General features: G+C 47.4%; 1 protein-coding gene across 2 annotated transcripts in view; it reads right to left on the bottom strand.

Moving 5' to 3' along the window:
* The window catches only part of Astn1 (astrotactin 1), a 283,759-nt gene that overhangs the window by 88,189 nt on the left and 172,029 nt on the right, over positions 1-23,541 (bottom strand). For both annotated transcript variants that reach the window (XM_027934944.2, XM_027934945.2), the window contains exon 9: positions 3,266-3,340. In XM_027934944.2, the coding sequence (XP_027790745.1) occupies positions 3,266-3,340 (75 nt within the window). The remainder of the gene's footprint in view (positions 1-3,265; positions 3,341-23,541) is intronic.

Raw genomic sequence — 23,541 nt, 5'->3', positions numbered from 1 at the left:
TTTCCTAATCTGAGTTCAAGTCCTTGGGAAATGCCTGAAATACCATCTGTAGATAGCTACTGAAGGCAGGCTATTCAAAATTATGTGTTACATATTAAACCCTAAGAGCCCTCGAGGGTGCCACCCCTTTGTTCAAGAAGATAACCACCTCATTGGGAAACAAATAGGCAAATTAAAAATAAATCTGAAATAAAGTAATTGACAAGTAAATATCAAAGTCATAGAAATTTGGAGGGGTAAAAGTTGTGAATTGTGCCATGGATGTGGATTGCAGGAGTGTGGAGCAGTATTTCTTAATCCTGGCTATGGACTAGAATCCCCACAGTGCTTTTAAAAAGCATTCATTCCCCAGCCTCAGCCACACCTCTCTGAACTTTTTTTTTAAAGAAAGAGAGAGGGAGGGAGAGAGAGAGAGAAGAGAGAGAGAATTTCAATATTTATTTTTCAGTTTTCAGCGGACACAACATCTTTGTTTGTATGTGGTGCTGAGGATCGAACCCGGGCTGCACGCATGCCAGGCGAGCGCGCTACCGCTTGAGCCACATCCCCAGCCCCTCTCTGAACTTTTTAATTAACTGGATTGTACTGGGTCCGGTCATTGGTCCTTTTAAAGCATACAGGAGCACAGTCTAACAGGACCAGAGGTAGAGACCGCTTCCTGGATGAGACTGTAAACTCATTTTTTTTTTCCTTATTAATACCCAGGGACATTTTACCACTGAGCTACTACATTCCCTTGTCCTTTTTATTTATTTATTTGAGACAGGACCTTGCTAGGTTGCTGAAATCTTGGTAAGTAACTGAAGCTGGCCTTGAATTTGCTCTCCTTCTACCTGGGATTGCAGGCCTGTTCCACGGTGCTGGCTAAACTATAAAGTCTTGAAAGCAGGGCCTTTCTTGGTCATATCTACAGCATCTGAAACAGGATTTTGCACAAGTAGGGGTCAAGAAATGATTGGTTAGAGAGTTCATCTACACCATGAAAAAGGGTAATGTTAATATTAGGAGGACAAGATGCCTTCTTATTAAAGGAGAGTGTATGAGAAAATGTGCAGAAGAGGTGATATTCAAGTTATTGGGGGCAGTGGATCAGGTAGAAGACAGATTTGATTAGGAACAGAAGGTTCCAAATGAGAAGAGCAGCTTAATTAAAAAGAGTTTGATGTTGACACTCGGTGATGGAAAGATTTGAATATCAGAGCTTCAGTTTTACTCGATGGTTCAGAGACATGTGCACTGGCTTGGAATTCAGCAGGACACTAAGACATGAGTGAGCAGGCCAGCAGGCAAATGGCCCACTACAGACACTGACCAGGTCAGAGACCCTTCCAGAGTAGCCATTGGTAGGTGGTTGACTCAGATTCCAGAGAAGTTTTGAATAAAGTTTCTAAGTCCTAAAATAAGCACACTATGACCTATGATTTCCATTTGAGAGACTAGTTATTGTCATATTAGGGACGAAAACTAGTAATCACTTATTGCTGAACCCTGTGGATCCTGATTTGGTTGACCTCATGGATTACACTACATAACTGCCCACCTTTGGGTACTTAGGTATCCCATCCAGCTGGCTGCCGAGTGTGCAAACATAAACAGTGTTTGTGGGGATGGAAACACAGCTTTAGGCAAGTTCTGCCCTAATAGCAGTTTCATTAAAAGCCCTCTTTAGTACCAGCTTTTAGGGAACAGGGAACTTGAGCATGTTAATCAGCAAAACTCCACCTGCTTCCCCATTGCCTTACGTTACTGCCCTCGGAAGGCCTTGGAAGACTAGCAGTAGGAAAAAGGAAGGGGAAAGTCACAGACGGTAAGTCATTGTTGGAAAGTTTAAATGACCAAGTCACAGTCCGAGGAATTCAGCTGGCATCTCTTAGAGCACAAATACTCAAAAGCAGCCCGTAGCCAATGTCATTAACATGACCCAAGCTGCCCTGGGAAAGACCCTCAGGAGAACAAAGGGCAAGGAGAGGACCTCTGAGGACGTAGTTCTGGAAATCCACACGTAGCCAAGAGCATGCTGAAGGAGGGAGAACACTGCCCGGGTCAAGCCTGCCCATCCCACGCTCCCTGCAGGGGGACGAGAAGCTTTAAAGAGGTATGAACTCCAGAGGCCAGCAAAGGAGCAAAGATGAATACCTAAGCCAGGAATAGCCCACAGGGAGGGTCTGGGGAAGGACTCAAAGAGGTGGTAGTGCGTGAGCCTCGACAAACCTCAGGGGAAGGAAGGAAGGAAGGAAGGAGGGAGGCAAGGAAGGAAGGAAGGAAGGAAGGAAGGAAGGAAGGAAGGAAGGAAGGAAGGAAGGAGGGAGGCAAGGAAGGAAGGAAGGAAGGCAGGCTGGCTTGCATTTGTCCCATCCCACGCGGATCACCATTTCTCCAACAATGCATGCGGAGGTGGAATTCATCCTCTGACATCAGCCACTAGTGCAGGACTGTTCCCTTTGTCTACTAGCAGGGTGGCTCATGGAGGGGTCTCTATTCCTGTCCACACTGTCAGGCCAAGTTCAATCTCTGGCTCTTAGCAAATGTACGTTAAGTGAAGGGACAGACTGGCATGTCCTAAGTTTAAGATCTGAGACAGGACATGAGCTTGTATTCCAGATAAGGCCTGCTGTGAATTCAGCTTTCTGAAAATCCAATAGTTCATGGCTGGCACCCAAATTCTCCCTGGGCTGGTGGGCCTTTCTAATATGTGCTATTCACAGATACGCTGGTAGAGATTTGGGAGGGACTAGAAGCATCAACTCTGATCAGGAGGGCAATAGATAAAAGAAAATAATGACGAGGTAGAGTTTAGAAAAGGGGAGGCAGGGGCGGGAGCGATTAATTCTGAATAATCTAAGTCTCTATGAGGAAGGTGCAAATTAGATGCAGAACAGAGCGGCAGAAACTGACATTAATTGCCCGTTCTATGCCAGTTTCTGTGCCAGAGACCTTCCCTGCATTATCTCGTATATCCCTCACAATCATCTAGCCAGACGTGTAACAAAGCCCCACTTAACAAACGCAGGAACTGGAGGTTCCAAGAGGTTAAGTAAATTATTGAGGTTCGTAGAGCTGGTGAGAAAAGAAACCAGGCCTCAAACAGAATCCGACTTCTAAGTGGTCCTTGCTGTCACTGCGCATGCTTGGGGGGCAAGTGCTTGTATTTCTAGGTGGGCAGAACAACTCTAGTTGTTTCCCATTTTATAGTGTACTGCTAGGAAAGGAAGTTTGGTGGGAAGTGGGACACGGGGCAATCAACCCTGGACAATCAACCACTTACCTGAATATTTTATCAGAGGGCTGCTCTCCCAAAACCAGGTCAAAGCCTCGCTGAAATATTGTGTAAGGCCAAGGCCTAAAAGGAGAAACATTATTCAATTAAAATCCACTCAACAAACACTCCCTTCGTGCCGGGCACCACGCTGGATGGTAAAGACCCAAAGATGAAGAAGACACAGTTCCCACCCTCAGGATACTTACAAAGGTGCGCCTGCGTGACCTGGAATCCTAGAATCTGACCAGGAACATGCTCAACGTAAAAATCTCTGACCCGTTAGGAAAGCAGAATGTAATAGCATGACCACTGGAACTGCGCACAGAAGAAACTGTGCACAGAGGAAATATTAAGCGGGAGCTCACCCAGCCATATTGATGGTCCTTCAAATGGACATTTGCAGAAACCTAGTTCTGTTCTGCTTAAGAAGGGATGTAAGGTTTCTTGAGGGAGACCTTTGGGACCGGGCAGTTTTGCCATGGAGGCAACGTCTGACAGGGTCAAGAAGAGCTGCCCAGCAGACCCCTGCAAAGATTCAGCAAACCCCCTAGGTCAAGGGCCACTGCTCACACAGGGCCTCCAATGTGTTTTCTCTCCTTACTTAAAAGGGCTTGAGGATTCAGGGTTCTTGATAACTTCCAAATAGCCTCAAACATTTTGATGTCACTCATTCAAACAAACAACTGACATAGTATTTTAGAATAATTATTAAATAACTCTAAGCCTTCCTAGGTATTACCACATGTGCTAGAAAGTAGAAAAGTAGCTATCTGGTTTACTAGCTCAGATATCTAAACCCAAAATTATTTGCTCATTCAAACAAGACCAAGTGAAGCCCAAAACTTGTGTTGAGTACTGAGCTATTGTGCATACTGGAGGGCCTTAGTCCTCAGAGTCCCGAAACTTACAGTCTTAAAACTAATCCAATTATTGAGGATTTTACTGTAGAAGTTCCTTTATTTTCCAAGGATTTCAAAAAGTCAGGAGAAGAAGGTACAGTTATTATTTTGGGCTAAATCTAATATTAGGCATTAACCTTGGTATCACCCAGTCGAGGGCATTTGGGGAAATGTATGGGGATGTTCTCGGATGATACCATGATAGGTGGGCATTACTTACATTTGGAAAGAAGGGCTAGGATGGCTCAGGAGAGCTCTGGAAAATTTCCCACATCCTACAAGCTTTCAAATGCCATTATAGTCATTTCCTTAAGTATTGAAAACCTGCTTATAATGACCTGAGCCTAGATGACAACTCCATTTACATATAAACACAGAATAGTTTGCAGAGTTTTAAAGGTGAAGAAGATGAATTTTCAGGTAAATAACTACTATGTAAATGGAAGATTATACATTGTGTAATCACTGGGGTCCTCTTACAATGCAGCCACATTAGTCTCTGTTGCTCTTGTGTATATCATGTTCTATAGCATATGTTACATTTTGGTGATTTTGTATTAGGTGCAAATGGCTTCCAACTTTATTATTTCTTCTACTGCAACAGAGTGTTTACGAATTAAAATAGTTATTATATCATTATAAATTACTTTCTTTGGGGGGGCCAGTTCTGGGGATGGAACTGAGAGCCTCGCACCTGCTAAGCAAGCGCTGTATCACTGAGCTACTTTCCCAGCTCTGTCAATTACCTTATTATTTCTCCTCCTTTAATTACTGTTAAGCATATTTATTTGTTGAAATTTTGTGCATATGGATTTTTATTATTTATGAAATTCATTTAAGAATGATAAGAGATTAAAAATATTTGCTGAAAAATAGTATTGGGTCCAATAGGGTTCAGAACCATCAACTTAAACCATCAACCAGCCAACTAGTTACCTCCTCCTGGAGTCAATAGTCATAAGGGGAGGCCATTGGAGCAATATAAAGGAGCAGCTAGGATGAATGTGTTCACTTTAATGCCTACTATTTATAAATACATTATTCCTGAATAATATCTGATCTAGAGATACCCCAAGGCTCCAAAATGTTCCCAAATGCTACTCTGAATAACCCTTGCACGGAAGAATCAGTGCCCCCACAGATGCTCTTTATGTTAGTTCTGTTTACTGGAGGTGAATCCACAGAGTAGGGTTTGCATCTGATTCTGTTCTGCTTAATAGTAAGTGATAGCTTATGGGCAAATAAAAATAGGCATTAATTTAAGAATGTCTACAATTCATGAGGAAAAAATAATCCATATACTTTCGGACATCTAGAAAGGACAATAAAAAGAGAAAAGGGACATGCAACTTTGTCTCCTCTTTTTTGGAGAGAATCACATTTATTTACTCTAAGTTGAATACTTTTAAATAACACACATTTTGCCTTCAAGTCATCTCTAATATTCAAAACTGGTACGATGTGTAATTAGAGTGAATTCTTGGCACAGATTCTATGTGGTTTGGAAATATATTTTGAGAAGACAAAACTTAGGACTGGTGTTGATTACAATGTGAATAATTAACTGCATTGAATGATACAAATAAATGTGCATCCAGGACCTAGTTAATGAATAATGAGCTTGGAGACATTTATTATGCACACATCCACATGTTGCTTATAAAGGTCAAAGAGACCTACTCTTGATGCTCTGGAAAACAGTCAACTCATGCTGGGAAGGGCACAGATATGCAGCATGGACCCCGCCCTGATCCCAGGTAGAGGTGGCAAGGCCTAGTGCTTAGGGCAGGAGCTGTGGAAGGAGCCTGCCCATTATGAAGTCCAGCTCGGCCACCAATCCCTGTGCCAACTTGCTCAAATTCCCCAATCGTTCTGAGTCCCTACATCTTCACCTATTGAATGAGGCTGATGGTAGCAAACATGTTTACCTGGCAAGGTGGTTAAAAGGAGGAACTAGTTAATATAGTTGAGATGCTCAGAATGGTACCTGGTGTTTCATCAATGCCTTCAAAGCATTTATTAAGTTTAATTTACTAATTACTTGACTCAAATATAAATCCTATGTAAGAAGTGATTCCTGCTTTTCCTTAGAGGAAGAAGTACCTGTCCCTAAGGGGATGCCAACAGAAGGCTTTAGCTGAAGAGGAGACCAGGGTGACCAAGGCTCCCCCACCCACTGCCCAGTGATCATGTCATAGGGCAGCTAATTATGCAATGTTGACACGAAAGTAAAGACAAGGGGAAGAACATACTGTGAAATGGTGAGAGAAATTAGTTGCATTTGCATTGGCAAGAAAGAAAAGGGAACTTACTTATTTCCTTCCATTAGTCGGGGAAGATCTGCCAGAGAGACAGAAACTCATACTTGTTTAGCAGGTAGTTAGGGAGGACTGTGTGTGAACTGTGATACCAGACAACAGGAATTGGATCAAAGAGAATCTTGCCCTCAAAGGAATCTACAGTGTTTCTGAAGAAATACCCGGGTTCACACAAAAAGAAGGGAACGTTAAAGAGAAGGAGTGTTAAAGAGTGGAGTCCCAGACCGCGAGCTGAGCGGTGTTGGTGCGTGGTGGATCAACCCTCCGGGGTGCATGGAACATGTGGTGGGGGAGGTTGGCCCACACGACTGGAGAGGCCACAGGGAACAGGAAAAGCCGATTACCTGGGACCAACTGAAAGAGGTTTCTGTGATTTCTATATTAGGGTTCTTTGAGTTTTAAAGTAAGAAAACCAAAGTGGCTTCACCACATAGAGGCCCCTCACCGCGTCATATACCCAGGCTTAGAGGGAAGTAGTCTCTGGGAGGCTGGAAGCCAGGTCTAAAGCACCTTCTCATTGTTCCTCTCCCTTCTTAGCTCTGTCACTACCCTGGGGCCTTACTCTTCCACGTGGCTAATGAACATGGCGGACGGCCTCCAGCATCTCTGGCTCCTGTCTTCTGGGGCTCAGACCTCAGGGGAGACCACCCTCCTCGTCATCAGGGAAGAGTGATCTACCCAACAACTGCTTGGCATTTCCTGGGTCTGACGAGCACCGGGAGCAGTCTCTGGGCCGGGGAGCAGAAGCACCTCAGCACATGACAGCTCCCATTTGGTTCTGAAGTGGAGCGAGGAGAAGGGTAAGAGCAGATGAAGCCGTTTCCACTGGCTTTTCTGGATCTGCTCGTGGAGGAAAGCAGAAGCAGGGGCGCCACTGAGAGGACAGTGTCAATCTGCATTTTGTGGGAAGGGTGATCAGCCATGGAGGAGCCCCCCCCCCACCCCCCGGCGGGGTCTGGCCAGATGTGGGGTAGGAGGTTGAACCTCTGTCTCGCGTCTCCCCTTGGACATGTGGCCTCTAACATTCTCTGCCCTGCACTTGGCAATGCACTCACAAGTTAGTTTGGGAAAATCAGCCGGACCAGAAGTCATTTGGATGGTGGTGAAGACTTTCATTCTGACTAATTGAGACCCTGAAGATCGTCCTCCTCCATGGGCAACTACAGATGCCCTCCATGCACAGGAACCATCCCAGACCCGTTGCCTCAAGCAGAGGCATCATGTGTAGCTCAGAGGAGCCCCACTGGAGCGGTACAGCAGCCAGCAGGGCACACACACAACTGTGGATGCCAAGAAATAAGGGTCATCTTTTGTCATTTCTTTTCTCTTCTTGTCTCAGAATATACCCACAGTGTGTTCAGTCTACTCTAATCACTGACAATTTCCAAGCATTCAGTTTCTCTCCCCAGCTCTCCTCTCCCTGAGGATGCATCAGAGTTGCAGATATTCTGCCTTAGTCCTGAGGGTGTGCTGGGCCACACGTCAACCATGGCCTTGACTTGCTGCTTGGCCTTCCTCCTGGTTGCTGGGGCACTTCTTCCACTATGAAACCTAGAGCCAACTGAATGAGCAAAAGCCCTACAAGATCACCCTGCCACACCTGGGCTTGGACAATCCCTTCATAAGGGTTCCCTCAGGGGAAAATGGACTCCTCCTGCTCTGCACAAGGGGGCTTTAAATGCTGCTCTTTGATAAGGAACTAACCCATTTGCCCACCTAACTGAGCACAGAAAACCCTGCTCAGAGGTTGCTGGCCAGCATGCCAGCTGATGGACTTCTTTGTGGAAGACATCACCTGGGAGGTAAGAGGAACAATCAAGATGATAGGTGGGTAGGTAGATAGGTACGTAGAAAATAGATGGGAGGGGTAGAGACCACAAGAATGTATATGGGCATGTGTGTTTCCATGTATTATGTATGTATGTGTGTGTCAGGGAGGGGGTTGAATCCTCTTTGAGGCAGAGGGAATGTCTCAGCTGGAGGCAATGATGAACCATATGTTTCATGATGAGCTTTTTAGAAACTAGGAATTTTTTTCTGAACTTCTATACTCCTCCACCTATCACCACCAGGAGCACTTCACAAATTAACATAATTTTTTTCCTAGTGAAATAACAAAGCATCCTTTCAAGCCTGCTGGTGGCCTACATTAGGCTAAGTTTCTGGGAGAAGCATTCCAAAATTTCTGCCCAGCCATTCACAACACTTTGGGGACCCAGTATAGAATGTCATCTCCATATGTAATGTGAGAAGATTTTGAGCAATGTTTCTTCTCTTAACTGGATAAATGTGTTTCCAAGAAGGGAGCAGTGAGACAAAGATGGAACAGAGGTTTATTCAGAAGTGCTTCTGGAGAAAGGGAGTTTGCAAGACACGTGGGAAGGGGAGAGGGGTGAAACGGGGAAAATGACTTTTCTAGCTTTGCGCTGGCTGAGCCTTCCAGTGCCTCAGTTTACCCTGATGAAAAGACAGGGGATGGTGATGTGCTACTGTATTCCCTATCACTGCCAGTTCTGGGAGAAATAGGAATCTAGAATGATGACTGATCCCTAGACTGTCTGGTAAACCTGTGGCCTTATCAAAACAATGTGATAATGATGGATAACCATGCCCAAAGTTTACATAGGACCCCTTAGGGCCTTGGGGCCTTTGTAGAGATTTCTCCAGCTGGGATCCTCCCCTCTGACCTCCAATTTACTTGGATAATGCATATTATCCTTTAAGTTCAGCATAAAAATGATTTCCTAAGACAGGACTTTTCTGGCACTTCAAGACAAAATTGTGTACGTTTGTCATATTCTCTTGTGGTGTCCTGCATTTTCTTTATAGAACCTGTAGCTATGATTAATACATTAAATATTTGGTCAACATTTCCCCTCACCAGTTACGAAGGCCTTGCTATCAGGACCACTGTATCCTCAGAGGGTTGTGCAAAAGGATCCCGTAGCAGGTGCTCAATAACGAGCATGGCTTTAGGTCTATACCCAAAGGATTTAAAAACAGCACACTACAGGGACACGGCCACATCAATGTTGATAGCAGCACAATTCACAATAGCTAAACTGTGGAGCCAACCTAGATGTCCTTCAGTGGATGAATGGATAAAAAAAAATGTGGCATATATACACAATGGAATTTTACTCAGCAATAAAAGAGAATAAAATCATGGCATTTGCAGGTAAATGGATGGATCTGGAGAAGATAATGCTAAGTGAAGTTAGCCAATCCCCAAAAACCAAATGCCAAATGTTTTCTTTGATATAAGGAGGCTGATTCATAGTGGGATAGGGAGCAGGAGCATGGGAGGAATAGATGAACTCTAGATAGGGCAGAGGAGTTGGAGGGGAAGGAGGGGACATGGGGTTAGAAATGATGGTGGAATGTGATGGACATTATTATCCAAAGTACATGTATGAAGACATGAATTGGTGTGACTACGCTATGTATACAACCAGAGAGATGAAAAGTTGTGCTCTGTATGTGTAATAGGAATTGTAATGCATTCTGCTCTCATATATAAATTTAAAAAAATGAGGCTGGACAGGCCTGGGCTTCAGTCCTGGGTGAGACTGTCAGTAAGTCACTTGGCCTCTCACAACCTCAGAGGGTAAAATGTGGGTAAAATGACACCCCGAGTGGTTAAATGCAGATTCCAGAGAAGCCTTCAGAGCCCATTGAGCTCAGGGGTCAGGGATTTAAAAGACCAGCGGGTGCAGTGCCAACTGCATGCATTTGTGCCAACACAGAAATGTAGCCATAGGGTGTTGAGTTTAGATAAGGTGGGCGTGTTTCAGTGGTTAAGATAAAAGATATCCAGTTGACTCGCTTGGACTCTACTTACCTAGGACACATTAAAACCGGGAATCCTAAGAGCAGGTATATGCTAGGCAGCTTGTGGCTCATAGAATAAACCCAACAAACATGAGCTATTACCCATGACAATTCACTTTCCCACTTGGTGAATAGAAGACGTCTTTCTAACATTAGATTTAAAAAATACATTGTGACCATCATGGTCTACTTTACAAACTTGCGTTACCTTTGAACATGCTAATCGTGTAAAGTAAAATTGGATATTTATGTGATTGTCTTCATTATTAAATGTCTGTTAATCGATTATCAAATTCACTGAGTAGTTTTTCTATGGAAAAGTAGCATATTCATCATTGACCAGTAAAGCAGCGAGGCACCATTATTTCATGCCACCAGACTATTCTACTCACATCTGCTCCTTGCGACAGCCATGCCAACACTGATCCGCTTCACCTTCCCTCCGCTGTTCAGAGCCTGGATCGCTGGCTCCTCCAATGCTTCTCCATAACTTTTGGTGACTTCAGCGTCCACTAAGATGGTACTTAATGCTCAAGCCGTCCAGTTCCTTGGCCTTTCTTCTCTAACGACCCTGTCTCCCACCCTCCCTTCCACGTCATATCCCACATTGCCAATGTCTGCAATCCCCTCTTGGTCCTGATTCCAAGAATCCCACCACCTGACCCATCTCTCACCTTCCTGCCTCACTCCTTCAAATGCCACAGCAATTTTCTACCCTCCTGAGGCTGCAAAGCCTCTCATTCTACCAGCATATTCCTGACCCTCACCCACCTCACGTCCTCTGCTCCCACTTAACTCAGATTAAATTCTGTCATTCATTGTAATCACTCCGTTCCACGTAACCTTGACTCCCACACCCTTCACTGCCTCACCACGCTCGCCCGAAACCCCCAACGGGGGTGAAACCCAAGGACCCCTGGCAACATTCCCGAGCCTGCACAAATGACTGCAGTTGGCGACCACACTGATCGGCCTCATTGTCAGTCTCTGACCACTCACCTCAAGTGGCTCTCAACACCGCTGGGTGATCAAACTGCCTTTTCCCTGTCCGTTCCCCGTCCCTCTCTCTAGATCACTATTTCATACCTTCTTCTTTCTCCTCAAACCTCTGGCACCTCCTCCCCTATCCTTGCCCTCAGCTAATAACCTGCTTCCTACGCAACTGAGAAAATAGATGCAATCAGAGTCCAGCTCCCCCCAGCACGTCCACCTACCTGCCTGACCCTGTGCCGATTACTCGGGCATCCTTATAATAACGAGGCAAGAAAACTGAGGTCCCCACTACAGGACCGCCATCTCAGCCCACCTTCCATACCTTCTAGGCAATGGCTTCTAGGGGAGGTGCCATACGTAATTTTCTTCATGCGTAAAGTGAGAACCATGAAGTGCAGTCAGCTTCACATGAACTGTACGTTGTCAAACAAATTGTGTGCAAGTCAATTTCAGATTCTTGAGAATCTTGGTTATTAATTTTCTAATCAACTTTTGGGGCACTTTTCATTCTATATTTTGTGCAAGTGCACATGTAGCTGTGAAAACCTGTGCAAGAGTGCATGTATCTATGACACAAGCACTGCCTGTGTGGCCCCATCATCTCCTCTGCAGAAAGGGGGAAAGAATACTAACCAGATCCTCAGCTTCACAGGATCCAATGAGTGTTTAACACATGCAAATAACTTTCAACAACCTGGGATACAGCAAGTTCCAAGTCAATGTTAACTATTGTCATTTACAAGTTGATATGAATTCAGGTTCTAATGTTAAAAGGAAATTTTGCCTGAAGAAATTTTGGAGGCCTGTAAAATCATTTTGAAAAGTAGAGTAGCAGTGGCTGGGTGTGGGGGTGCATGCCTGTAACCCCAGCAACTCAGGAGGCTGAGGCAGGAGGATCTCAGATTCAAAGCCAGCCTCAGCAATTTAGCCAGGAACTAAGCAACTTGGCAAGATCCTGTTTCAAAATAAATAAATAAAAATAGCTGGGGATGTAGCTCAGTGGTTGAGTACCCCTGGGTTCAATCCTCAATGGAGAGAAAGAAAAAAGAAAGGAAGGAAGGAAGGAAGAACGGAAGAGTACAGAGCAAAACGTTAAAATGCTACCCCACTCACTGATTTTGCAATTCAGGGACACGCAGTGTCTCTAATAGTGACAATAAAAAAACATACATACACACATACATGAGTATGTACACAAACATAAAATTCACACTTGGTCTTTTTTGTCAAGAAAAAGTGAGTCAGAAAAGAAGGGAAGTGGGGGGCACTAGCATGAACCCCAGTTATGCAGAAGACATTGCTCCCTGGATTCCCCAAGCCTGACTTCTAGGGGAAAGGCTAGATATTCCTTTGACTCAGGGGTCATCACAGATGGCTGAGGGGCAGTTCACATGTCCTTGGATGGGGAAAGTTGGCTGAGACTTGCGTTTCCTTATATATTTTGAGATCAAGAATTATTTAAGGCGAAGGGAGAAAAAAACTTGAATGAGTCAGAAAAAGCTGATCATAGTCACTGCTATTTACTGAGCATGTACCATGTGCCAAGCAGGCACTATGCTCAGGACCATCCATGTACACTTGCACAGCTAGAGTGCTCCACAGCTATGTAGTGTTCTCCCCAGTTTGCAGAGCAAACAAAGGTTCAGCAAGGTTAAATAAGTTGCTCAAGGTCACACAGCTAGTAAGGGGCAGAAGCAAGGTTTAAAGTTTATCATACAGCCTGGGCTTTCTCGTACATCCTTCTCTGCCCCTGTCACCACTGTGGGCAGAAGCTGCTTCAGAAAATAGACAAAGATAGCCTTGAACCTACACACTGGCCAAGGGCTTACCTAGCCTATGCACACGTGCACCACAGCCATCTTTACAGATGTACCTGGCCTTCTGTAAAATATAACTGTCATAAAATCAGAAGTTGCAATGCAGCCTAGGAATTCATTGGAACCCACTTTTAAAAATTTCTGGATAATATTGAGAGATGAAGCATATTGAGTTCCTTCCTGTCCCCTTTATTGATGAAATAAGATATCCCAAATCTCATTACGATTATATAACACGTTCATTTGTTTCTGTACCATGTCAGACATTTTGATTTCTGAAGCTACACATTTCCATTAAAACAGTGTGATACAGAACTGAGATCTTCCTACATTCATCAATGCATCCACCAGAACAGATGCCAGCCCCCACCCACCTACATGTGGCTGTGCACGTGTGACACACACCACACACAGCCACCAAGCTCACATTGTCATAGCTGCAGCATGTCCTTTGGGGTTTGGAGGGCCAGATGGCTGGTGGGACTTGCCATTGCTGTCCTCTCTTCCCCTCCTGGCAGGTGCTCTGTATAGAAAGCACTTATGCAGGGAGTCAGCCAAGAGCAGGGTCCCTTGCAGACCCCTGGGCCTGTCATCATCACACAAACCATGGCCGGAAGGTGTCACCTTGGCTTCAGTTTTGTGGATGGTTCTGGAGTCAGACACATGTGCATCCATGTTCAAGGTCTGGATTTGAGTCCCTTGCTGGCTACATGAAACTGACACAAATAAACGCCTCACTTTCTTTTCCTGTGGGAAGGCAGTAACAGCAGCTATCTGTTCCTTAGGGCACTGCAAGAAGATTAAGTGAATGAACGGATGGAGTTTTAGCACAATCACTGAAATACAGTTGTCACGTTCCCGGCCCCAGCTCTCTCTGGATTCTGCATCTAAAGGTTTTTTTTTTTTTTTTTTTTTTTCCCCCTGGGCTAATGCAAGCCAGGTCTCAAGTTCAGTCCTCCTGAAAGCTTGTTAGTCTCACTTACTCTGGTCCATGGACGCAGCCTGCTGGGTGTCCCTGACACTGTCTTTACTCACAAATGAACAGGACCAGAGCTTGGCAATGGATTGGCATAAATCCATTCTGCACAAGAAAAACAGTTCTGCGCCTATTCACAGTGGAATGCACCCTCTCCCTACAGAGGAGGGTGCAGAACCCGGCTTCCTCCTCTACAGACACATGTGTTATATTCCATCCCTCATGCAAGAGAAAAACAAAGGACGAGGGGCGCAGGGGTGACACAGAAGACTCAGCTTACGCCAGGGGGAACTGACTGTAAATAAACCAGGGAAGAATAAAATGTCCACCAAGGAATCGTGTTTCTACAGAGCTTTTGCCCTTTCCTCCCAGTCCTCTCCTAGCTCCTAATTTGTTTCAATTCAACATATATTTAGCAAATTTCACTTTTAATTGAAGCACTCATTCATTTATTCATTTATTTATTTACTTGAAAAATATTAATTAACCAACTGCCATGTAAAAACACTTTGCTAAACACCATCAAGGGACCCAGGAATGATTTATACACATTCTCTGCCATCAAGGACTTCATTAATGTACTGAGTCATTCCCCAAGCATCTATTATGCACCTCTGATGAGCCAGACGCCGTGGAGAAGAGCAAGGTACACAAATGGAAGGCTGGGTCCCTGTCTGGGATCATGGTCCAGTGGGATAAAAAGACAAGTAAACAGACCACGGCATTGAGTTTGTCGATTTTTATGACTGAACAAGTAAAAGTCACCGTTGCATATTAACTAGCAGTCAATGAGCCAGTGTTTTTCATTTATTACTTCACTTAGTTCTCATTTTCAACCCTGAAGTACGGCTATTATATTATTCCCACTTAATAGGTGGGGAAAGAGAGGCTTAGGAAGATGAAATCAGTTTATCCAGAGTCACAACCTGACAGGTGGCAGAGCCAGGGCCTTTCTGGGACATCTGGGAATGCCCACCACCTGCTGCCACGGGAGGACAAAGGGAGCTGTGAGATGCACTGGTTAAAGGGCCAAGGAAGGGAGGACACTCGGAAAGGAGAGTCCAAGTGACAGGGAGCCAGTGCGTTCAACGCAAGAAGGGATCACATCCCGTTCAGCCGTCACGGAAGAGCCTCCTGCAGGAAAAGCTGTTTTAGATAAGCTCTGACCAGAGGGCCCAATCCGGGTGTTCGTGATGCAGAGAGCAGGGAAGGCTTGCAGCAGGAGGAAGTGTGGGACAAGGTGCAGGGACAGGTGGACACAGGCGACATCAGGAACAGGAAAGGTTCAGTCCCTCTGAGGTGCAGGGGCCACAAGGGGGGTGGGGGGTCAGTCATCTCATGGTGGTTTCTGAAGGCGAATCTGCACTTGGGTGGTCAGTAGTGGTTCTGAAAAACAGCTTCTGGGAAAGGAGGATACACGGGCCAGAGAAGGCCAGAGGCAGAGAGGCCACGGAGCAACCCGATGCCATCAGGGCTTAAAAGAATGATTAGGGGCAAACTTGGTGGGGAGATGCAGACTTGGGAGGAGGAGCCTCATCAGGCAGCTCTTTTGGTGGCTACTCAGCAGAGGCTGAGGGCCAGGAAGGGGTTTAAGATGGCCTCACAGCTCAGAGCTTGAAGGAAGAGGACAATGGCTTTACCCCTGAAACCAGCAGTTCCAAAGGATGCTTGTGGGCGTGGGGCGGGGGTAGAGGAGCAAGGAGGGAAAAGGCTGGGCTGAGAGGGCTGAGTCTCAGCTGGGAGCACGGGGCTGGCTGTGACAGAGGGAAGAACAGGGACAGGGTCTGGGGACGAAGGTAGAGACAAACTCCAGTGGTCAATCACTGAGGCTCAGAGAGGCCACATCGCCAAGATCATCAAAAGATAAGTGAGAAAAGATCATTTATTTGTTTATTCATTCAGCAAATATGTATCCAGCAGCTCTGGTGAGGTGGGGCTGAGCAGGGGTGGAGACTGTGCGGTCAGTGAGTCTACACCTCCAAGCTGAGGAGCGTCCTGGAGGAAGGAACGTGGTGCTCAAGGAGGACAGGCCAGGCTCTGGGAGGGGGCACCGTCCTGCCTCCTGGCTTTCAATCCTTACCCAGGGGACAGGCTGCAAGACCCAGCCCTGCCTGCCAGCCAGCCTGGCCCATCCGCTCCCCCCACTTATCAGGACACAGCCACGGTGGCCACGGTCCTCAAGGTGCTGGCACTTCCCTCCTCCAGGCCCTCAGGGTCCCCCAGGCCTGGGGGGCTCTTTCCCTCCCTCCTACCTGACTGGCACGTTCTCATCCCTCAATTTCAATGGAGAAACACCCCAAATTTCAGGTTAGCACCCCTCCCCCTGCCTGTGGACCTCTGTCGACTTTTTGCAACCTGAAAGTATTTGTGATGTACTTCTTCTCTTCTGTGTTCCCGTGGCCACCTCAACAGACCGCTAGCCCCTTGTGGGCAGGGATCTGGAAACCTTTTCCAGCACTGTATCCGCCTCTGGCCAAACTCTACACAGAGCAAAGCCTCCAGGAGGAGGCAAACTGTAATGACGGATTCTGGAGATTACAAATTAGCCGGAGGATGTAATGTCATTTCCATGACCATGGTGTGTGTGAGAGAAAGAGGAAGAGGAAGATTGCTAAGTCAAGTTTAAAATTTCAAATAATTGTAACTCCAGCAACAACGACATTCGTTAACAAATTAGTGACAAAAGCAAAGGCAACGTATGTATATATTTTCCTTAAAAATATAGGCAATGAAAGTAAATGAGAAAAATGATATGGAGAGTTAAAAAGGTCAAAGGATCATTTGACATTTGAATAGGGCTTAGGGGGGCCTGGGTATAAATAGAAGGTACAAGAACTGGCTGAAGAGGGAGGGGTCAAGGCTGCAGAAATGACAAAGCTGGAATGGAGAATTCAGGTGGAAAATAGAACTGGGACACTGAGGACACATCCCCTTCAGACAGGGGTGGATTGGGGTGAGGAGGAAAGATGAGAAGTCAGAGGAAGGAAGTCAGGGTGATCTGCCGCGTAGATCCAAGGTGCAGGGATAAGAGTGAGGGGCCAGCATAGCTCAGGTGCTTGGGGACATTGGAAAGGATTTTGGCACATGACAAAACATTAGTTAGAAGGTGCAATGCCACTGTGAGTCCCTGTTTGGATGCACAGAATGGAGACCCACAACGAGTTTCTATGGGACTCTCCGTGGCCCCAGGAAGCTCAGGCAACCGAGGCGCAAGCAGAGGCCGTTCAAAGCGGGACTCAGGGTGGGTCAGGCAGGGGTGGCAGACGATGGACAAGACAAAGATTTGGGATGAATCAGTGTATTTTTAAAGTGGTTTTTCATGAGGTGTGCACACTGGCTGAGGAGTTGGTAAAGCCACAAGGGGCTAATGGGCCTGATGGGGAGAAGGCCAGAGAGTAGAGACTGAGGAGGGATGGAGTGAGCAAGGAGAAGCTGGGGAGGCTGCAGAAGACTTCAGGGTCTCTCTCAGCTGCTCAGGGCCTTCCCAAGTGGCTAAGGCTGGCCTTGAACTTGTGGTCCTCCTGCCTCAGCCTCCCAAGCTGCTGGAATAACAGGTGCACGCCCTGTGACTGGCCTTTATTGTTGTTATTTTTTCCCAAGCCCTGTGTCCCAGAATGTGGGCTTGTTTGGAAATGACACCTTTGTAGACGTAGACAGTTAAGATGAGGCAGCCCTGGAGTGAGGTGCAGCCCTGATCCAGTGTGACCAAGTCTTGCAGGAGGACCACTCAGAGACACAAACGCATAGGGAGGAAGCCAGGGCAGGCCGGAGGCTTGAAGTGAGGCATCCACAGGCCGAGGAGCACCTGGGGAGCCCCAGGGTTGGAGGGCGGATTCAGAGGGAGCCTGGTCCTGCTGACACCTCCATTTCACACTTCTGTCCTCCACATCCGGGAGACAAGACGTTTCTGGCTGTTTCAAACCACCCAGTTAGTGACACTTGGTTATCAAAGCCCGAGGAGGTGCCTACGTTTGGTAAAATGTGCTCAACGGAGGGATAACCGGGGTGCTACAGGTGCACAGAGGAAAGGTGTCTCCTGGGGACTGGGGCCCAAGACTGCTTCGCAGAGGAGATATAGGAAAGTTAACTTTGAAGGACAAACATCAATTGATTCCTCAGAGACGTGGGGAGGTGCGGTCCTCTCCGGACTTGACCTTGCGTCTAATCACAGAGATTTATCGCTGTCGGTGGTTCTGTCCCCTTGGAGCCCCACAGTGGTAGGAGGCAGGACAGAAGGCTTTGGCGCTGCAGAAGGACTGAGAACTTTGTGGCGAAAGGTGATGGAGAGGGGCTGGGTTTAAGTGGGAGAAGCAAGGGGCGTGGGCAGGAGGTTGGGAGGGAAGTCCTCCTTGGGAAGGAGAAGGCCAGGTGAAGGGAGCAGGAGAGAGGACAGGGACAGTGCAGGTGGAGCTGAGGAAGTAGGACAAGACTTGAGATGGATAGGCTGCGAGGATGCGGGAGAGAGGGGAAGCCCCCAGGAGAGCCGGATCTCTGCGTTGACACCAGCTGCGGCGGCCCCACTCACTGAGCCAGGGAATCCACCAGAGGAAGACCTTCAAGTTAACGGTTCATTCTGGATCGTGGAGTTTGATTGTTTAGCCTGGGTAGGGATGAGCTCACGGAAGTAGGATGTAATAAGGGGAAGATCTGAGGCCGTTTTGTTGTGCTAAATAAAAGGAGTCTTAAGACGCAGACAGAAGGTAACCAGACAGTTCAGCAGGAAGATGAATGCAGCCAGTCGAGGGGCGCTGAGCACTACCCAAGCCCCAAAGCTTCCTGCTGTAGATAAACACAAGGCAGTGTCTCTGCCAATTTCCGTCTTCAGGGGCTGGCAAATCCGCAGAAAAGTCCTGTGAGTTATGTGGGGTTTCTTATTAATTGATTCCTGTGGGGAAGAAGTAGGGGGAAGATAGAGAACAAGATTCCAGAAGCCTGGCTTTATTAACTGCGTCTATTCTGGGAAGCAACCAGGGCCACACAATTGGAGGGACAGAGAAGTCAGGATGAATGTATCAACGGTCCAGTTCAGTGAGTTCTGAGCACTCCTGTAGTAAAGCGGAGATTTTCTAACTTCAGTGTGCATCGAAATCACCTGAAGGGCTTATTAAATGTGACTCTTGGGGCGCCACCTACAGAGTTTCTGGGTCAGTAGGTCTGGGGTGCCTGAAGAATTTCCATATCGACAAGCTCTCAGGTGACACAGACACTGCTGGCCGGGGAACTGTACTTGGACGACTCTTCCACTAGTGGTTTTAACCGTCATGGGCCCCCAGAATCACCTGGGAGGGTTTAAACTCAGAAATTGCTGACTTGGTAGGTCTTATATGGGGCCAGGCCATGCCTTTGCTTTAATCCACCCAAGAAGATTCTAATGAGCCTGGTAAGAACAGTGCTTCTACCTGGAGCCTGGAACTGTGATAGACAACCCAGGAACACAGCGCAGAGAGCTGGCCTCGTGACCCAGCGGGTGGGGTGGGGGAGGGGAGATAGGCATACACTGATATAACCTAAGGGAGGTACGTAATGGAGGGAGGGAAAATGTGGTAGCAGCCGAGAACAAGAGGGGGAAACAGGAAGATGATGCCTGAGGTGGGGTTTGGAAAAGGAGACCAGGAGAGGGAAAAGGCTTGCGTCTCCCGGCCTTGCAAATGGTGGACAGCAACGATGATACCGAGACATCGGGGCAGGTGAAGTTTGATGGTGAAGGGAGCCTAAGAATGGTTTGTGAGGGTTATAGGAGTTCTTCTTCATGTGGCAGAGGCCCCAGGGCTGTGGAAGACAAAGGCCTGGGATGAGGTCAGAGAGTGTCACGCATGCCAGGCAGAGGGGCTGAGGTTCCCCTGGGGGACCACCTACCAGGTCCCCAGCATTCTCCGACTCCCTTCCCTCATTCACAGTCTCCCCTGAAAATCACCACAATTCTGACATTTTCTTGTTGCTTTTCATGTAAAAGACAGATAGGAAAAAGCAATTCAGTGCCCGGGTCTCGTTAGGCTCGCAGTAGATTTCAATCCCTTTTACTTATTATGGACCTATTTTTCCCAAGCGCTACTTTTCCCTGGTATGTTTGTAAACACCATTTTTATTCCACTTAATCCTTTTGGCAGCATTAACTCCTTCTGTACTCCCCGTCTTGATCTTTCCTACGAAGAGCGTTCACAGACATAGTTAAAAATTCACAGATATTTTGTTATTCTCTTCCAAAACTTTTTCTGATTTGGGATTTGGGGATGCTGCCTGGAACAGTCCATTTTTTTGCTGAAGGCATCTCACTCATCAGCTCAAAATGTGTTTTCTACTTTTTGCATCTCTGTGTCCCTGTGCTATGAGCACCAGCCTCTCTGTCTTTCAAGCCTAGCAAGTGTTCACTCTGACCTTGGACTTGGGCACAGTGGTCGACAGCTCCAGGGCTCTGTACTAACAAAAGGCTTCAGATCCCCGTGGCTGTCCCTCATGCATCTCCCACCAGCCTCAATTTCACTCATACAAATGACAGCCGCTGGGACTGCCACCGTTAGATTGGGCTGCTGTAGAATGTTCCAGCCACAGCCTAATCCGTTCTGTCAAGCTGACTGCAAGTGGAGGCATCAGGAAGTCCAGTGATTGTAACAGCCCAGCCAGAGGCAAGAGAGAGAAAGACAGCCACAGTCGCTGTCCTCCATGCCTCATGGATACCGTGAGTGCTGTGCGATTTCTTGGGTCTGTTAGCATCCTCCAAGATGGAGCCTTATTCTCCCTCCACACCACTGATGCAGCGGCCAGGAACAAAAAGTGTGGCTCAGTAATTGTTCAGAACAGGCAGCAAGAAGAATGGAGCGTTTGGAAGTGCCACTCCGCAACGTTTGGCTTTTGATTGTCTCTCTTCCATTTAAGTGATGGGGGATGGTGAGCATTGCTCTGGGGAGAAGGGAACAGAGGACCCTGCTTCCATTAGAACCATCCAGAAATGAAGAGCCTTGCCTTGTAAGGTCGTGAGGTCTCCAACCCACAGAAGACTCAGAGGCTGGACCCTTTGGGCAGTGCTATTGAGATTATTACTGACTATAGGGAAAGGCTGGACCCTGCGCCATCATAAAAATCACAAGACCTGAGACCACGTCCCTCCCTGCAGACACACTCCATGGGCACCAGTTGGGAGCCTGGGGCCCAGCTTTTCAGAGATTTCAGGTTATGATCCAAAGCATTTTATTTCTTCACAGGGTAAAGCACTCGTTTAAAAACAACTTTTTGGAACTAAAATCTGCTTCTCTCTAATTTATAACTATTATTCTTGGGCCTGATTTTCAAGGAAGAACACGGCAAGTCTAAGTTGCTTGGAACGGTCATTAGCAAGTCTCCCCTTGGCTTCTCCCTCTCCAGACTCCGTGTCCCCAGGTGCTTTACTCAGTCCTGCCAAGTGACTGACAGCCTCCCGTCACTGTGGTCTGGACGTTCTCCAGTTGGTCCCCGAACCCTTGAGATCTATGATCAATCAGACAAGCGACCCTAGAGCAGGGTTTACGAATCTCATCTACCCTCCCGTCGACCCTTTCCCGGACGTGCAGGTCCTACTGAGTCCACGCACGACGACCTCAGCCAAGGCTCAACCAAGAGTTCGCACGTTCCCCATATGTTTGGCACTCTGGGCAAGTGGCAACAAGGACACCCACCCTGTTGTTGTGGATGCTCTGTGGGGCCACCCAGACACCCCCACAGGTCCCAGGAACAGAACGTCCCCAGGTGTGGGAGTGTGGTTGCTGAGAGAGCACTGCAGAGGCCCCTCTGGGACGCGCCCTTGGAGCAAGGGAGTCACTGTGCCTGAGAGAGGCCTCCTTTCCAGAGAAGCCCACATCCAACGGCTGGCGGAGGGGGAGCAAAGGTCCAGTCCCCTGGCCCCAACATGAGACATGCAAGGTCCCCAGGTACCAGCTGTGGCACAGCTGAGCGTGTCCTGCTGCCCAATCTGCTCCTCTCATCCCTTCACAGGGATGCCACCCAGAGAACTCTCCCTGGTGAACCCCCCGCACGCAGGTCCTGCCTCGGAGGACTTTGCCCTCTGTCCCCCCACTATTCTGCACCCTCTCTCCAGCCCTGCTCAGGCAGGTGCCCCACCGCTCCCTGCTCTGTCACGTGTCTCTCTCAGTGCCCCCCTCCCCAGGTCCCCTCTGCTTGGCAGTCCCTGTACCCCTCACATCTTGGGAACTTGAAAAAAATGGGGCTGATCAAACAAGGACTCTGGGTTAGATGGAACAGATTGAAGGGCCTGCTGTCACTCTTCCCCTGTGCTGCCTGCCACTACCTGGTGACTCCCTGGCACCAGACCAAGGCCAAGCAAGCAGGTGTGTGGGCACAGGTTGCCCCCGCCACACCTCTTCCTCTCCAGTGCTAAAAGCCCTCCTACCTGGAGAGGCACACGGGCTCCACCCACTCCATCCTGGCCCTCGGGGTATAACGTTTACCTCCCTCCTCCACTTGGCGGGGTGATTTAATTTAAACCCTATTTTTTAGTCTTAGTTATTTTATTGATACTCTGTCTCCTGTCCAGGTCATCTTAGTGAGACGGACACTGTCTCTTCTTGCTGCAGAGATGGCCAACTGACTGGTGTTCACACTGAAGCCCTAACTCAGCAGGCCCTTGATCCGAGGAACTGAAAGACAGGTTTCCAGCATGGCTTCTGGCGCTGCCCCTGAAGCTGACTCTCCAGCCTTCTCTCTCCCTCTCCCTCCCTCCCTCCCTCCCTCTCTCTCTCTCTCTCTCTCTCTCTCTCTCTCTCTCTCTCTCTCCTAGCTCCTCGTGCATATAAGGCAAGCACTCTACGTACTGAGCTCTCTCCCCAGCCCAGCCTTCTCTCTTGTCCCTAGAAGGACTGTTTTCCTTTATGAATGTCTTCCAACTTCTTTCATTTTTCCAGATCCATCTCCCGCCCATTCCTCCTCGCAGCATCTGCACTCTCCGTGGACATAATAACCGGGATGATGACAGAATCGCTGTCAGCTCCAAATGGGGAATTAAAATGGCGCCACACCTCAGGAAAGGGGTTCTGATCACTCCATAACAGGGGTGAGAGATCACTCCTTTTAAAATGTGGTAGAGTGATAGAGAATATTAACACCGAGAGAAAAGCAACCATCATGACAGTCCAAGTCGTATTATCCTGATTAATATATGTGCCTTGCTGGGGAATTAACAGGACAGTTGGGTGTGACATATAAAAGGAACCTGAAGAGATTCTCGAGCCGGTTATGGTTGGAAAGAAATGAAATGGTTTGGAAGTAGGAAGGAGATAGTTCAAAATGTCTATTTTCTACTGCTCCAGTATCCATTACAACACCAAAACACATCAATTATGTTCACTGTTTTTTTTTTTTGGTGGTGCTGGGGATTGAACCCAGGGCCTTGTGCATGCGAGGCAAGCACTCCACCAACCGAGGTATATCACAGTGTGGCCTTGTGGTTCAGCCTGTTGGC

This window comes from Marmota flaviventris, chromosome 12 (assembly GCF_047511675.1).
Source record: "Marmota flaviventris isolate mMarFla1 chromosome 12, mMarFla1.hap1, whole genome shotgun sequence".
Taxonomy (NCBI): Eukaryota; Metazoa; Chordata; class Mammalia; order Rodentia; family Sciuridae; genus Marmota; species Marmota flaviventris.
The sequence above is the reverse complement of the archived record's forward strand: the minus strand, read 5'-3'. Positions and strand labels throughout refer to the sequence as shown.